The 16,648-nt window shown below is 45.5% G+C and overlaps 1 protein-coding gene across 5 annotated transcripts; it reads left to right on the plus strand.

Annotated features, from left to right (window-relative positions):
* Positions 1 to 274: 274 nt before the first annotated feature.
* Positions 275 to 14,776, plus strand: LOC309332384 (uncharacterized protein). Of its 5 annotated transcripts, none has more exons than XM_081845558.1 (7): positions 278 to 2,063; positions 4,676 to 4,780; positions 6,461 to 6,610; positions 8,198 to 8,260; positions 11,545 to 11,934; positions 13,336 to 13,433; positions 14,448 to 14,776. In XM_081845558.1, exons 1-6 carry the CDS (start codon positions 1,982 to 1,984, stop codon positions 13,419 to 13,421), a joined length of 876 nt encoding a protein of 291 aa, XP_081701684.1. In that variant the 5' UTR covers positions 278 to 1,981; the 3' UTR covers positions 13,422 to 13,433; positions 14,448 to 14,776. The 5 variants fall into 5 exon arrangements, with proteins under 5 accessions (XP_081701686.1, XP_081701684.1, XP_081701685.1 ...); XM_081845559.1 differs by having other exon boundaries at positions 6,461 to 6,568; XM_081845560.1 differs by lacking the exon at positions 13,336 to 13,433 and having other exon boundaries at positions 275 to 2,063.
* Positions 14,777 to 16,648: the final 1,872 nt, after the last annotated feature.

Raw genomic sequence — 16,648 nt, forward strand, 5'->3', positions numbered from 1 at the left:
TTTTTAAAATCCATTCATGTTGGATGTGTGCTGTATTGACGCAGATGAGTGACCCAGGTGAGTCTGTGGTTTCTCGGGGTGGCAGGTGAGATCTTGCCGCACCTTGCCTCCTCTCCTTGGCACAGCTTTTTTGTCGATATCCTACAGGGCTCATCTGGGTGTTTCACAGGGCAGGTGCCACTACTGAGAAGGCCCTCTGTAACCTCACTTCTTGCAGTGAGAGAACTGCCAGAAGGCCCTCAGTGCTGGACCTCAGTGTCCGGGCTGAACAATGGGGGTGGAGGCGCTCCTTCGGGTATACTGGGCCGAGGCCATTTAGGGCATGGGTAGGCAAACTAAGGCCCAGGGGCTGGATCCGGTCCAATCTCCTTCTAAATCGAGCCTGCGGACGGTCTGGGAATCAGCGTGTTTTTATATTTGTAGAATGTGTGCTTTTATTTAAACTGCATCTCTGGGTTATTTGTGGGGCATAGGAATTCGTTCTTTTTTTCTTTTTTTCAAAATATAGTCAGGCCCCCCACAAGGTCTGAGGGACAGTGGACCGGCCCCCTGCTGAAAAAGTTTTCTGACCCCTGGTTTAGGGCTTTAAAGGTCAGCACAAACACTTTGTCCAATGTGATCAGCACAGCAGCAACTTGATAGGCAAACGTTTAATCCAAAGAAAACTGTTTTGCTGCCTGAGTGTGTTCCTCTTTGCCAGAAGGTTAAAAACATAGCAAGACTTAACCGCCGAACTAATCCTCTGCCCGGACCTCTACAGCTGCTGGCACTGCATGGCTTCCAACCAGGAAAGGATGGTTCTCCACCCATAAAAGAGATTGCCTAGAACTATTATATGCACCTGGGCATTTAACTGTTTACATTTCTAGCCTAAGCTGCACTTAAAAATGGCAATGAATATCGTAAAATGGTAATGCACTCAGCTGCCATATATATCTCACAAAGGCAGAAATCTGTGCAGATTGCTGCTGTTATGCAGGTAGGATTCATCCACACACCAGCAATTTCAGGTTTGGCATTCTTGTGCAATGAACCTGGTGCTGCTGTTGGAAAAGAACAACAACAGACTTCTACCCGTAAGAAAAGTGACTGGAAAATGCATTGGTCTAACAGTTGCTTGACACAACGTCTTTTAACCAAACCGGAAATAATTTCAATAAGCATCTGACATTGTGAACCCTCCCTGCAAACTTTGTGCAAGCAAATCGGGATGAACGCTCAAGAAACGCGTTGTCCGGAAGACGCCTAACAGTTCCAGTCCCAGCTTAAAAGCAAGCCCGTGTTCATGATGGTTTAACACTTTCAGAGAAAGCCTTTAGCTTTAAATTTCACAGAAAACATCCACCCTCACCCAGAGAGCCTTGTTTGCAGCAGTGAACTGCAAGGCTGCTGCATGCAAATATATCCCTTGCAAACAGAGATAGTGCCATAGGATGGAGTCATTTGGGAGGAAGGAAGCAGATTCACTCAGGGTTGAATGCAGATTAGGCAGGCCCATGAATAAACTGGGCTGATGTGAAGAAATGGACTTTTGCTGTGTGAGCTAAAAACCATTCTGTGAAATGATGATATGTGGTTATTGGCTGGTTGATAATACATTACCAAAAGTGTTCGTTTGGTTTTTTTGGTTTTTTGTTCTTTGCGTACATACACACACAACACCCTTTAATTTTTAATTAAATTTGAAGCTCTGTCTGGGTTTCCTCTCTCAAGACCTCAGCTTTCGCCCATCAGATGGTGGCACCCAGCATTTGCCCACCAAACAGCCACTGTCTAGTTTAGGGCACCATGGGAGAGGTCTCATTGGTTGCACTTTGCAGCGAGGACCTGAGAGCCATCCTTTGAATGCATCATTTCCTTCCTGGAAGCCAGCCATGGTCTTTGTGGCACCCTCCTGCTCCTTGCCTTTTGGCCCCGCAGTTCTCTGTTTATCAGCCTGCAAGCATCCTCTGTTGCGCTTTCCGAGGAGCCTTCTGCTGTGATGGCATCGTGGAAGGGACTCTACAGAAATGTTGACCTTGAGCTAGAAGACCCAAAGGCCCCTGAGCAGAGGAGCCAATCAGGTATGTGGCACAGAGTGAGGTACATTAGGTTAGCCATATTTATTTGTATGCCGTTGGTGGATTTTGGTCATTGTCTTGTTGAGCTGTGTATGTGATAAAGGGGAGCCATACCGGGATGAAGGTGTCTTCTATTTGTCCCCGTGTCAGTTTCAGTTTATTGGGTAATTTTTCTAGTAGGGCTGTTTCCCATACTATTTGTTACCATTGGTCCATGCTTACTCCTGACAGGTCTCTCCAGTGTCTGGTTATGGTGTTTCTGGCTGCTGAAAGTAGGTGGGTTATGAGTTCTTTGTGGTGTAAATGGGCATTGCTGTCTTGGAAGATGTTTAGTAAGGCCAATTCTGGGGTAATTTCCACCCTACTCAGACATGAAAACAAAGACCACCACAGCCAACCCTAGGCCAACCCTGACCTCTCTCACCACCAAAGGAACACAAGTGAACAGCAAAGAACCCACAGAAGCAATGCTGACACCAAACCCTAAAGTAAAATAGAAACATCGCCGCCACCCCCATCTCCCCCCCACCTCTTTCCCCCTTTTCTTTCTAATGTCGCAACAAATGAAACTGATTTGTAAAAATGTTACATGGGGGAGGGGGGAAATACGAGAGAGAGAGGCATTGCACACACTTTTGTAAATCAAGAATATCTTTAATAAATAAACAGAATGAGGCGCATAGGAAAAGGGTCCATTGCTGAGGATTATTAGGAGATGGCAAGGTCCTGGTGGAGCAATTCCAGAGTTGGTGATCATATTCCTGCCTCCATTCCTAGCTCCCTACAGGATGCAGCTTCAACCAAGGCTGTTGTGTTTTTATCTCTCTACCCACCCACCCACCCACCCATCCCTAATTGTGCCCACTTATTTTCTCCCAATGGCACACAACTTCTGTAGGCGTGGCAGACCCCTGATAATGGTCTAGTCCTAAAGCAGAGCTTTCCAAAGTTTTTCATATCGATGGCACACTTTCTGGACATGCACCGTTTCATGACACGGGACCGTATTTTTCTGTGTATAAGATGAAGTTATTTTATTTAAAAATTATGCTAAAAATTGGGAGGGTCGTCTTATACATGGATAGTGGAGAGGTGAGACTGGCGTTTGGTGGCTGCCGGTAGCAGGAGATTGTAAGCGGCGTTTTTGTGGGTGATTGGTGGGTGTGGCAAAGTCCACTGGCTATTGACTGCTGCAGCAAATGGGCGGGGTGATTGGCACTTGCTTTTGTTGGGGGGGGTGCTGATGATTGGTGGTTTCGTTGATGTGGTTGTGGCGGTCCTGTGGGTGAGTGATATTCCGCAAACCCTCCCCCCAAAAAAGCTCAACAACTCTGGGCACTCTCCCCCCATTTTCTCAGTTTGGAGTCTTATACACGGGGGTGTGTTATACACAGGAAAATATGGCAATTCAGTCTTGTTGGCAAACAAGAAGTTAATCTAACCCCTTTCCAGCCCTGGGAGGATTGCAGGGAGCATTCGCACAACACACCTACACGAGCGACACACAGTTTGGAAAGCTTTGCCTCAAAAGGTTTATGGCTCCAGTTGGATTAAAAAATGTTTCTTTGTCCATGAAAGCCAACAACCACTCTTGCCCAATGGGTTAGTTTTGGGATTCGGGTATCAATAGGCATCGTCTGCTTCCACACCAAAAGCAAAATGCTCCCAGGTTTCCAGGTTTCCAGAGAAGCCCAAAGCCTTGAAGGAGTTGGACAGGCAGCTGAAGCACAGCTGGCGAAACACGGAACCCACACTCCATTTTCCATGGCAGAGATGTCTCTTGACTGCTCTACATTTGAATGAGGCTGTTTGGCTGAAATAGCTGCAAAGCAGACACGGGGCAGGGTATGGGAGTGAGAGGGGTTTTAACTTAACGTGTAGCAAAAGCACAAAAAATTAAACAGATTAAACAATACACGGTTTTTGCTTGGTTTGCATAATTTGTCGTCCCCCCTCCCATGGAATTTCAGCTTCCCTCTTCACACAAATGTTAGGTTAACTTGGTGCAGAGTGCTTTTTTCAGTTAGTTAGTTTTTTGTACAGACCACGATAAAGTTCACTGTCAGACCCTCCAAACATCCCTATTTTCCATGGACAGTTCCGGATTTACAGAATCTGCCCCGGTTTCTCATTTGATCCTGGAATGTCCCACTTTTCCTTAGGACATCCGTATTTTCATTGGTGAACTGAGTTATCTGACCCCAGAGCCATCTGAAGGCAGCCCTGTACAGGGAAGGGTTTTTTAATGTTTTATTATTTTTTTTTATATGTTGGGAGCTGCCCAGAGTGGCTGGGGCAACCCAGTCAGATGGGTGGGGTATAAATAGTAAAATTATTATTATTATTATTATTATTAAGGAATAGGGTGTCCCATTTTTCATTGGAGAAATGTTGGAGGGTATGCTATGGAGGTCATAGGGACCACACTTACCGATGCATTTCCTTGTCCTTTTCCTTATCACGAAAAGATTGGTTCTGGCAGGGAGGTGAGTTTGTCAAGCACACCACCCACGATACGTGCGCAACCTGGCTTGGCCTGTATGTAGCCGGATGACACCCCAAAATAGTGACAGTCTGGAAATGCCGTAACTTGGCTCGTCCTTTCCTCCATGCAGGCACCAAGGAGTACCCCGAGGAAGAGAGTGTCTATGAGCCCTTTGATGCTGTGGCCAGTTTGGAGGGCAAGCAAGCAGGACAGGTGGCTGCGCCATGGAGCCCAGGTATATTTGGTCTGAGCTTCAGTGGGATCCTGTGGGGGGGGTCTGGAGTTCACCCACAAGTCACCGTGTATTGCCCTGGGGCTGTTCTTTAGGCAGTGGACCATGGGGGGAAAGTCCCACTGGCAGTGGAGAATATTGGAGCCTTGTCACTAAGAAGGCCATGCAAAGGACCTCCATCTTTATTCCAGCCTGGGGAAGAAAAGATAAGAAAATGGAGAGTGATTTATGTAAAGTAGGATATGGGAAGCCTTCCATATTGTGCAGGGCAGTGACGGCCAAACTTGGCCGTCCAGCTGTTTTGGGACAAAATTCCCATCATCCCTGACCACTGGTCCTGTTAGCTAGGGATGATGGGAGTTGTAGTCCCAAAACAGCTGGAGGACCAAGTTTGGCCATCACTGGTGTAGGGAGATGATTTCTTGAACCTGGTGTTCATTTCCCTCCATTTGTCCCCCAACCCCGCCTTGCAGGGGCTCAAGGGTCTTGTGGTTTGTATTTTACAATGAACCCCCATGTTCTAGACTCCCCCCATTGTTAAATTGTATTTTGGGGGTTGCTTCCTTTTTAGTTTGCTTACTACTGCCTTTTTTGTGTCGTAAAATCTGATGATGATGATGATGATGATGATGATGATGATGATGATGATGAAACAAATAAATAGCAAATGGCCCCAAAGCAATAAACTTATAGAGTTAAGACTGCATTGCAGAGGGTTGGGCTCAAGGACCCTTTGAGTCCATTCCAGCTCTACTGCCTGAAACCCCAAAAAGCTGTACAAGACATTGATGCTGAAATCTAGCATCGCCTGAGCTCTGTGAGTGCAGCTTTCTCGCGATTGAAGTGCAGAGTGTTTAAGGACCAGGACATTCGCAGGGAAACCAAAATGCTTGTTTACAAAGCTATTGTACTACTAACCTTACTGTATGCTTGTGAAACATGGACCACTTGTAAAAGCCATTTCCAGCTCCTCGAAAGATTCCATCAACAGTTTCTCCGAAATATTTTACACGTCACTTGGGAGGCAGGCGAACTAATGCCAGTATACTGGAAGAAGCAAAGATCACCAGTTTCGAAGCGATGATTCTTCAACATCAACTTCGTTGGACTGGTCATGTTGTGCAGATGCCTGATTATCGTCTTCCAAAGCAACTACTCTCTTCCGAACCTAAAAATGGAAAGTGTAATGCTGGTGGTCAACAAAACAGGTTGAAATACTCTCTCGAGGCAAATCTTTAAAAATGTAGTATAAACCCCGACAACTGGGAAACACTGGCCTGCGAGCGCTCCAATTGGAGAACAGCCTTTACAAAAGGTGTCATGGCCTTTGAAGACACTCGAACTCAGGACACAAGGGACAAACGTGCTAAGAGGAAGGCATGCTTGGCAAACCCTCACTGTGATCAACTCCTGCCCGGGAACCTATGTGGAAGGTTGTGTGGATCCAGAATTGGCCTTCACAGTCACTTACGGACTCACTGTTAAAACCTTGTTTATGGAAGACAATCTTACTTGGCTATGAGTGATGTTGATGATGATGAAGAAGAAAGAATTATGTGATACCACAGGGATTGGTGCGGCAGGTGAGGGGAAGGTGGTGGCAGAGCGGAGGTGGAGAACAGGCAGAATGACTCTCTCTCTCCCTCCCTCTCTCTCTCTCTCCACCCCCACCCCTTTTCTCAGCCGGGAAGCCATCTTGGACACGCAAGGTGGTTTTAGTAGCTGTTGCGGCTCTGCTGGCTACCTCGGTGTTCCTGAACGTGCTGCTGCTTGCGGTGGGAATTATGCGCTGTAACTGGTCTGCTGGGTCTCTAAAGGCTGCTGGGGTGCCAGGTAGGGGTTTGCCAGACTGATATACTTTTTTCCTGTATCATTCAGAAGACATGCATGGGTCTCTGGGTGTCTGCCTGGATTCTCAGCTGGGGAAAAGGCATAGTTTAGTGGTCGGGCGCATGCTTTGCATGTCATAGGCTCCTCCCAGGTTTCGCCCCTCACACCACCTCCATGTGGGGCTGACAAAGACCCCTGTCTGAAACCCCAAAAAGCTGCTGGCAGCTAGTGTAGATAATACCAAGGTAGGCTGTCAGTGGTCTAAGCCAGTGGTTCCCAACCTTTTTTTTTGGCCATGCCCCACCTAAGCATCTCTAAAATCCTGATGCCCCCACCACCGTGACATATAATTCTTATTATTCAAAAAGTGAACTCCTTTTCATGGGAGGAAGCCGAAAAGGCCATTAACTTGGTCTAAACCAGCTTCCAAATTGCCCCCCTTAAAAATCAAATTGCCCTCCTGTGGGGCATGTGGGAACCATGGGTCTAAGCTCAGTATACAGCAGGTTCCTCTGCTCCCCAAGGTGGAGCTTCATTCAAAGTGCATTATAGTCAATTGTACAACATTGAAGTGCATTGAAGCAGTGTGTGTGAGAGAGAGTGAGGAAGAGTTTAGGGAGAGTTAACTCTATGCAACAATTTTCCTGGCATACACTGATTAAAAAAAGACCAGCAACCAAGAAAGGGGGCACTAAAATGGTACAAAAAGTGATGGTTGACACTTTCAGATGTTAATTCCATATGGTCACTTGGTCAATGAGGCTTGGTGAGTACCACACTCCCTTTTCAAGCCAGTGGTAGGATATCACTTTTAGGTAACGATGCTAAGACTGTGACACATGCACCCTTCAAAGTTTCTTTTTCACCAGTTGCTACTGTGAAGGTAGCCTCTGGGACTGATCCTTCAGCCAGCCTATAATGATGATGATGATGATGATGATGATGATAATAATAATAATAATAATAATAATAATAATAATTAATTAATTAATACTCCACCCATCTGGCTGTGTTTCATCACCCACTCTGGGCAGCTCCCAAGAGAATACAGTGGTACCTCTGGTTACGTACTTAATTCATTCTGAAGGTCCATTCTTAACCTGAAACCATTCTTAACCTGAGGTACCACTTTAGCATATGGGGCCTCCCGCTGCTGCCACTACGCCGCGGCCACACAATTTCTGTTCTCATCCTGAGGTAAAATTCTTAACCTGAGGTACTACTTCCAGGTTAGCGGAGGTGTAACCCGAAGTGTTTGTAACCCGAGGTACCACTGTGTTAAAAACACAATAAAACACCAAACATTAAAAACTTCCCTAAACAGGGCTGCCTTCAGATGCCTTCTAAAAGTCAGATAGTTGTTTATTTCCTTGACATCTGATGGGAGGGCATTCCACAGGGCAGGTGCCACTACCGAGAAGGCCCTCTGCCTGGTTCCCTGTAATCTCACTTTTCACAGTGAGGGAACCGTCAAAAGGCCCTCAGTGCTGGACCTCAGGGGGTTGAGATACTCCTTCAGGTATACTGGGCCGAGGCCGTTTAGGGCTTTAAAGGTCAGCACCAACTTCTTCTTGTTGGCTCCCTGCACAGATTCTAAGATGTCTGCTGCTTTGGAGCAAGCGCGTGCTGAGAACAGGAAGCTCCAAGAGGCAGGTGAGTGTCTATGGGAGTTGTGGTGGAGCTTGTGGAGGAGCTCATTGCCCTCACTGCCCCAAGGCTGGAAGGTGGTGCTCAGCTCCACATTTCAGGCTAGGAGCATGAGTGGAGGTTTTCTGGAGAGCAGAATAAAAGTTCTATCTTGGTACTTCTGGAAAGCTCTGCAGAACAGTGATGCGCTTGGCTGTGAAATATCTTTTACTTCTCGTTTGAAAACGATATACCTGCTGACAGCCAGCCTAGGTGGCTGACTGGAACCAGAGCCAGCCCACCCATGAGGCAGGGTGAAGCAGCTGCCTCAGGCGGCAGAAGTGGTGATGCAGGCAGGCCGGCAGAAGGCACCTTGGGTGGCAAAATGGGCTAGGCTGCTCCTGACTGGAACCAAGAGGGGACCACTAATAAACAAGAGGGGAAAAGATGGGCTTGCTGAGGAGAATCCAGAAGTATGCAGATGTTTAAAGTGTCAAAATGGGTGGGAAATTAAAGACTCCAGGGAGGACCAAATAATTCTGTAAAGAATTATCTCTGCAATTCTTAGGTGCAGCGGGGAAGTCTATCCCATCTTGTATGCTGAAGTAAGAGTCATCCGTCAGCCCAGTCAGCTTCTGGAAAGGGAAGGGTGCCATTTTGTCATTTGCCTCAGTCGGCAAAATGTTTTGGGCCAGCCCTATTTACCCCAATCACAAATCATTGTGTTTCTCAATTAAATGACCAGTTGTCTCAGTTAATATTAAACAGAAATTAGTCTCTTCAGTCCAACAGAGCTGCTTTTTACTGTCTCTGTCAGAAGCTCCATGTTCCAAAAACGCCTCTCGGGGTTGTTCCGTGTTTCTAGATGTTAGCAGGACTTTTCCTTCCGCCTGCTGGTGAGAGCTTCAGATCTCATGAGCTCCGTCAAACCAAACTATGATGACCTCCAGCTCAGTTTTGGAGCAGTTCAAACACCCCGACAGCTTGACCAGATTATCCATAGATGTATCTGGGACTGCTTTATTCAAATTCTACACTAGATGCTCAGTACAAACATGGACAAGAGTCTAAGCTCTATTATGAAAGTAGGTTTCTATTCCACATAGTTGCAGTGAAGATAATAGTACTCACTAAATATTGTTTTAGTGGCAAGCACGTGGCTATTTTGCTAGAACCAAACGCCGCTAGAGTAGTTGACAAGGAATTGTACGTTTCCTTACAGCCTCCCCATCTATCTCATCCTTCTCACTCTGCAGATCTATTGTTCTTCCGAAGGACTCCATGCTTCCATTCATTTTCCCCAGCTGGGAGTAGGGGAAGAGGCAGCTCCCTTTGCAAAGCCACCTTGGACATTCCCTAGTCACTGGGGACCATTTGCCTGCAAAAGAGAGAATATCCCAACAGGGCATGTCATTTTAGGGGGTGAAACTTAATTTTTGCAAATTTTGTCAGCGAGGGGATGTTAAAAACATATTTTTGGGTGTGAGGAAATCAAATCTGCTATTATTTTTGTGACTGGACAACATTTAGCTTACCAAGTCTACATCTGAATAAGAAGCAAATAAACTGCTTTGAGAAAACCAAATAATCTAAATTTTTACCTTCTGAAAGTGTCAGGTAATATAAAATATGTATAACATATAAATCAAACTAATATAAATATATAACATAACTGCAAGTACTTGGCAATCATTTTTAATGATTTCTGTGTGATTTTACACACATTTTATTTACCAAACAGAACTAAGTTATATCAGTTTAACCAAAATATCTTTTAGATTCCTGAGTCATTTTACAACTTTTTATCACCCCTCATTTTTTGGAATTGGAAAGTTGACAAGTTTGAAATGCCCTGCTTCCCCGGGCTAGGATAGGATAATTTCCAGCAGTCCTATAAAAAATGGAGCGACCAGCTCAGCAAAACCCACCCTTACAATCACAGAATCACAGGTATGGTAAGGACCCCAAGACATCATCCAGCCCCAAGCCCTAACTCAGAATATTGCTAAGGAATATAGCAACATCTGAGCTGGAAATTAGTCCCAAACTTATTAGTTAGGTGCAAGATTAATAGCGCCAGTAACATCTCACTGGAAATCCACAAAATCTCCAAGAATCATAGACTGGGTTTGAATAGTCTGGAAGATAGCTTCCCACAAAATTAACACATTTTGTCATGCCCTCCTCAAACCAATACATATACGGGAAAAGGGGCTCCCTTAATCCATTTTTGGAACACATTTTGAAGATAAAATTAAGCCCCGTATTTGTTTCTCATCGTTACTCTCTGCCTACTAAAAATATTATAATATATTGTCAGGGCCAGTCATTATTTTTGTCAAAATGTCTATATTTTAAGCCTTGCCGTACTTAAAAAACATATGTTTAATGCTAATTTAAAATGGCTATATTGAAATTGAAATGTTGAGTGAATTCTGAACATTGGCAGATGCTGTTCTAAATAGTCTTCACTGGCTACAGGGACGTGGGTGGTGCTGTGGTCTAAACCACTGAGCCTCTTGGGCCTGCCGATAAGAAGGTCAGCAGTTCGAATCCCCATGACGGGGTGAGCTCCCGTTGCTGTCCCAGCTCCTGCCAACCTAGCAGTTCGAAAGCACGCCAGTGCAAGTAGATAAATAGGTACTGCTGTGGCGGGAAAGTAAACGGCTTTTCCGTGCGCTCTGGCTTCCGTCAATGTGTCCTGTTGTGCCAGAAGCAGTTTAGTCCTGCTGGCCACATGACCTGGAAAGCTGTTTGTGGACAAATGCCTGCTCCCTCGGCCTGAAAGCGAGATGAGCGCCGCAATCCCATAGTTGCCTTGGACTGGACTCAACCATCCGGGGGTCCTTTTTACCTTTACCTTTTTACTGGCTATCAATGCCTAGCCTGGACTGTTGCTTTGTCTTGCACTTGATATGCAGTGGACGCTCAGGTTGCGAACGTGATCCGTGCGGGATGCATGTTCGCAACCCGTGTCTGCGCATGCGTGGGTTGTGACTTGGCGCTTCTGCGCATGTGCAAAGCTTGATTTAGCGCTTCTGTGTACGCACGACCGCCAAAACCCAGAAGTAACCTGTTCCGGTACTTCTGGGTTTCGGCAGTCTGCAACCCGAAAAACTCAACCTGAAGCGGCTGTGACCTGAGGTATGACTGTACTTTACTGTCTCAGTCCTGTTCTCTGGTAAGAAGCTGCAGAGACCTGACTCCATTTGTTCTCTCGTTCTCAGTCCCTTTCCTCCTCTTGTCCATTCACTCCCTGCCTGCCTCTGGCTGCCATTGTTCCTCCATGCTAACTCTGTTCCCCTTGCCAGTCCCCAGCTCCTTCTTGCTGTACAATGAGAACCGCAGTCACTGTGTGACGAAGAAGGAGCCCAGCTCTCTCACACAAGCGCCCTGTGACCCTACGAATTGGCTGCAGCATTTTCGCTGGTTCTCCAGAGGCGTCCTCCTTCACATGGATTCACTGCTCTGCGTGGCAGCACCCAGGGCCAAAAGAAGGGAGACCGTCCGTCTGGAACCCTGCAATGGGACGAACCCGCTCCAGCGGTGGGAATGCCGCGATCACGATCTGCTGGCCCTGGAGGGCAAGGATCTGTATTTCAACTACGGCAACAGTCTTGACCGGGTGGTGATGCTGTTTGACGGCAACGGGCCCTGGAGTCGCTGGGTCACCTACGGCACCCGCCAAAACATCTGCAGCAGTGAGTCCTGACAGGGTACTTCCCCCTTTCAGCACCCAAGGAGGACGGCATGCCCTCCAACATTTCTCCAATGAAAATAAGTGGTGGTTAAACTACAGAGCCTAGGACTTGCCGATCAGAAGGTCGGCGGTTCGAATCCCTGCGACGGGGTGAGCTCCTGTTGCTCGGTCCCTGCTCCTGCCCACCTAGCAGTTTGAAAGCACGTCAAAGTGCAAGTAGATAAATAGGTACCACTCAGGCGGGAAGGTAAACGGCGTTTCCGTGCGCTGCTCTGGTTTGCCAGAAGCGGCTTAGTCATGCTGGCCACATGACCCGGAAGCTGTACGCCGGCTCCCTCGGCCAATAAAGCGAGATGAGCGCCGCAACCCCAGAGTCGGTCTCGACTGGACCTAACTGTCAGGGGTCCTTTACCTTTTTATTCAATAATAATAATAATAATAATAATAATTAATAATAATAATAACCCTTCTACCTGGGTTGCCCCAGCCACTCTGGGTGGCTTCCAACATATATAAAAGCACAATAAAACATGAAACATGAAAAAAAACTTCCCAATACTGGGCTGCCTTCAGATGTCTTCTGAAGGCCATGTAGTTACTTATCTCTTTGGCTCGGTGGTCGCATAACTCTATACCCTCCAATATTTCTCTGATGAAAATTGGGACATCCGAAGGGAAAGCGGGACTTTCCGGGATCAAATCAGAAACTGGGGTAGCATCTGTAATTCCGGGACCGTCCCTGGAAAATAGGGACACTGGGAGAGTCTGGGGTGGGTGTGTTGGGGGTGAAAGCCCGTGTCAAAGGGATGGCTATGGGATGCTAAGAACCGACAGCTAAACATGCTATTTGTGTCCTTCCCATCCCGAGACATGTTCCTGTTGTACTGCAACCATTTCTGTCTGCAGACACTCTGGCTCTCAAAAAGCTCAGCAAAGAAGGATGCTAAAACTCATCAGCATCTGTTTTGGGGTTGGCACGGCTCAGATAAACAGCTGCCCTGGACACAGAACTGACCTGCACCTCCATGGACAGCTATGAGTCCAAAATGACTCCCAGGCTGCGCACCTGGTCCTTTAGGGGCACAGTTACCCCATTCAGGACCAGAGAGTTCCCCACACCTGCCTGCCCCCTGTCCCCCCAAAACAGTACTTCTATCTTTTCAGAATTCAATCTCAGTCTGTTAGCCGCCATCCATCCTCCAACCGCCTCCAGACATTCGCCGTCTTCACTGGTTCTGATTTAAAAGAGAGGTAGAACTGGGTCTGTGTTATGAATGTGTTATAAACATGCACCACCAGATGGCGCTGTAGAGCACAAAACTTTTCTATGCGATTTTACATAGTATTTCCCCCCTTTATTATAACAATTTAATTTATGACTTGTTTTTTCCCCTGTGTGTAGATCCACCCTTGGTTTCCCTGCCTTCTGCCCCACCAGTCCAAAGAGCCGTAAGCACCACTGGGCATGGAGGGCACCCTGTAGCATGAGAGGGAAGAAAGGTAGGCAACCTAGTCAAACCGAGTCTTTCTTCTTCCCAGCTTCCCAGTGCCGGATTTACCGGTACATATAAGCTAAACAAGCTCTAGCTTAGGGCCCCACTCTATTGGGACCCAAAAAAAATTTAAAGGAAAAAAACTGGACGTACATTTCCAAAATATAAGATAAGAAACAAATAAATAAAACCTATATACAGCAACAGTGTTTTGTGTTGTGTAGGCTCCTATGATGTAAGTCATGGGCCCCGCCTGCTCCCTAAAACATCAGTGGTTTGCTCATTTCTATATATAGGGTGCCTACATTCTGCTATTTATAATATAGTTTGCACCATATATTTACACCTATTATTAGTTCATGTTATAGTAAGTTTCTAGAGACTAGATTATGAGTCTTTGTAAACTGTGTTTCTAAAGGGACTTTTGTTATTGCCAAAATCATTTTAAGTTAGAGCTTAATCATTATTTCACTATTAATATACTTCTTCTTAATTGTATTTCACTATTAATATATTTCTTAATTGTATTTCAGTTCAAAAATTACCTACTTTGATAAAATACATATTTTGTTATGTGCAAATGGCTTTAGATACCTATTAGCTCCCTAAATGACCATATAGCATATATTCAACACAAAAAACAGCGACCATTTGTTGTTGACAAAGGGCAGCTGGACATATAAAGGGCCCCATTACCTTCAGTAGCTTAGGGCCTCATCAAACCTAAATCCAGCCCTGGTCCTGCCACCAAGTAGATATTTCTGGCTCCTTAAGCAAACAGTCCTGTAACGTTTGGGACTTTAAGTGGCCTGGTGTACTCCCTACATGGGCAAAGTGATATGGTGCTTGGTCATGGGCAGAAAAACGAGTTCTCAGGCTATCCCCCCCCCCCAAAAAAACCCACACACAATGATTTCACTTGATTAAACTATTTGACTTGTTGCTTTACTGAAACCTTAATAGTTTTGAGGAATCGTTGGGGTATCTGGTATGTGATGCTGTTTTGCTTGGGTTTTTGTAGCTCTTGGCAACAAAACAAGTCCAGTCATGGAGATATGAAGAATTGTGGCCTGATGGGAAACATCTGGATCTGTGACAGCTTCTGTTCAATGAGGTGCAGTCGCCAACATTGCCATCCTGCCCTCAGCTTTTTCGGCACCACCAAAAGCACTTCCCGGCTCACTTCCATCTCCTGAATGGGGGGTGCTAAAAAGTTGTAACATGACTTGGGAATTCAAAATATATTTGGGTAAAATTAATATTTTTTATTGTGCGTAAAATTGCATAGAAATCTTTGAAAACGATTGCCCAGTACTTGCAATTAAATTAATATTATTTCTATATATTATATATTGTTTTTATTGTTTCTTCTTATTTAGCATTACAGGACACTTTCAGAAGGTAAATTCTTTGGTTTTCCAAAACAGTTTATGTGCTTCTTCGCCAGCTGTAGACTTTACCAAGCTAAATGTTGTCCAGTCACAAAAATAAGATTGGAATTCCTTACACCCAAGAACATATTTTTAGGATTCCTCAATGAAGAAATCTGCTAAAATTAAATTTCACCCCCCCCCAAAAAAAATGACACACCCTATTCTCTCAGTCAAAACGGAATGCAAAGAAAACGAAAGTTTTCAGGCAAAACAAGTTCTGAAGCAGTCTGGGAAATGAATGTGAACTTGCTTATTTCATTGAAACATGCTCGGTGTGCTGTTATTGTCCTGTTTGTTCTTCTTCTACAATCTGCACATAGCACAGCTTTATTTTATTGATATGATGCTTCAGAAATTTCTGAATCTAGGGATTTGTAAAATGTTTCATTTTGCTTATTTGCATGTCACCATCATCTGTGGAAATTGTGCTTTAGGAAAGATCCTGTCCCCCGACTCAGCTACACAGCTGCAAATAAATCGTTTTAAATGTGCTGTAAAGGGCAATTTACAAATGTGACACTAGATGGCGATGGTGAGCTATGCAAAATTCAATGTATTTTTCAAAATGTTTTTTTGTAAAAGCATTTTCACAGCGTTTTTTATATGCGTGTAAATTCCACTTCCATGACATCTAATATAAAGGATAAGTCATTATTTTGTGAAGGCAAGTACAGTTTTTTTTCATGTTTTGACCATCCGCACAATGAAGTGGTAGCGATGTGTATTCTACAACATCACGGTGTATGTTTTTTTGTGTGTGTGTTTACTTTTTAATTGGGTTAAGAAAGAACACTGGACTTCCCTATTAGAGAATTAAGGGTTTTGTGGAGGTTGGGTGGTTTTATATTTAGTTCAGCCAAGTGCTGGAATGGTGGAAAACGACTGTTGCGCCAAACAGGATCGAGGCCCCAAGACACGTCATACGCACATGAATACCATATGCCTTCTCCCACACGGACGTAAACAAAAACAGCCAGACTCGTACATTCACAGATATTTAATTGTCCATAAGGACATACAAATATTTTTTTTAAAACGCCCACATCTTCCGTACCGCATTTCTTCATTAGGCTGGCTATGGCTTTGCGCTCCCGAGTGGTCTCTTATCAGCTGAAAACTGCATCGCAAAGGCAGCATTAAGGGGAAATGATGGAAACCGAAAAGGATGTGCAAATAACCAACACACGCACTCAGCATTCTGGGGATTTTGAAATGGAGTTCAGATTTCTCAGCTCGATTATGGCCTGGCACCCTAAGGGTCTAAAAATCTATTGCAGGGGACATATACTGCTGGCACATATCTTCTGGTGTTATTTGGTCAAAGGAGCACATGAGCTGCTCTCACACCCCTCTGCAATTCTGTGGCAGCTGCTGGCAAGGGAGGTGCCAAGTGTATTGGCATCCCAGCAAGTGGGGAGGCAGGCACAGGCTGGGGCTGCCTCAGTCACATGTAGTTAGGCCCTCTGAGACACACCTTGCCCCATGGCATGCTTGCCCCACTTGAATGATAAAAGGTTTAACCAGGCCTATGGGGAGAGCATCTTGGCCTAGCCCAATATGGCGGACTAAGATGAAGCGAGTGGCGGCCAATCTCCACTGGAGAACTTCTTCCTGCTATGAAAGGGAGGAGTTGGCCAACCAGCCGGTGCCGCAAAGGACCGCCGGAAGGTGAGATGCTTCCGAAAAAGGTGTGCTCAGGTAGAGTCAGACTCACACTTCCTGTCACACAGGGGCACATCCCATGTTGAGGGGGCAGAATTACAGTGGTGCCTCGCAAGACGAAATTAAT

Source organism: Podarcis erhardii (genome assembly GCF_964252035.2).
Source record: "Podarcis erhardii genome assembly, chromosome: 17".
NCBI lineage: Eukaryota > Metazoa > Chordata > Lepidosauria > Squamata > Lacertidae > Podarcis > Podarcis erhardii.

Coding starts and splice junctions, on each gene's coding strand:
- LOC309332384 (XM_081845558.1), top strand. CDS start 1,982: ATGGCATCGTGGAAGGGACTCTACAGAAATGTTGACCTTGAGCTAGAA. Junction 4,781..6,460: donor GGCTGCGCCATGGAGCCCAG/GTATATTTGGTC, acceptor CCCTTTTCTCAG/CCGGGAAGCCATCTTGGACA. Junction 11,935..13,335: donor CCGCCAAAACATCTGCAGCA/GTGAGTCCTGAC, acceptor CCCTGTGTGTAG/ATCCACCCTTGGTTTCCCTG.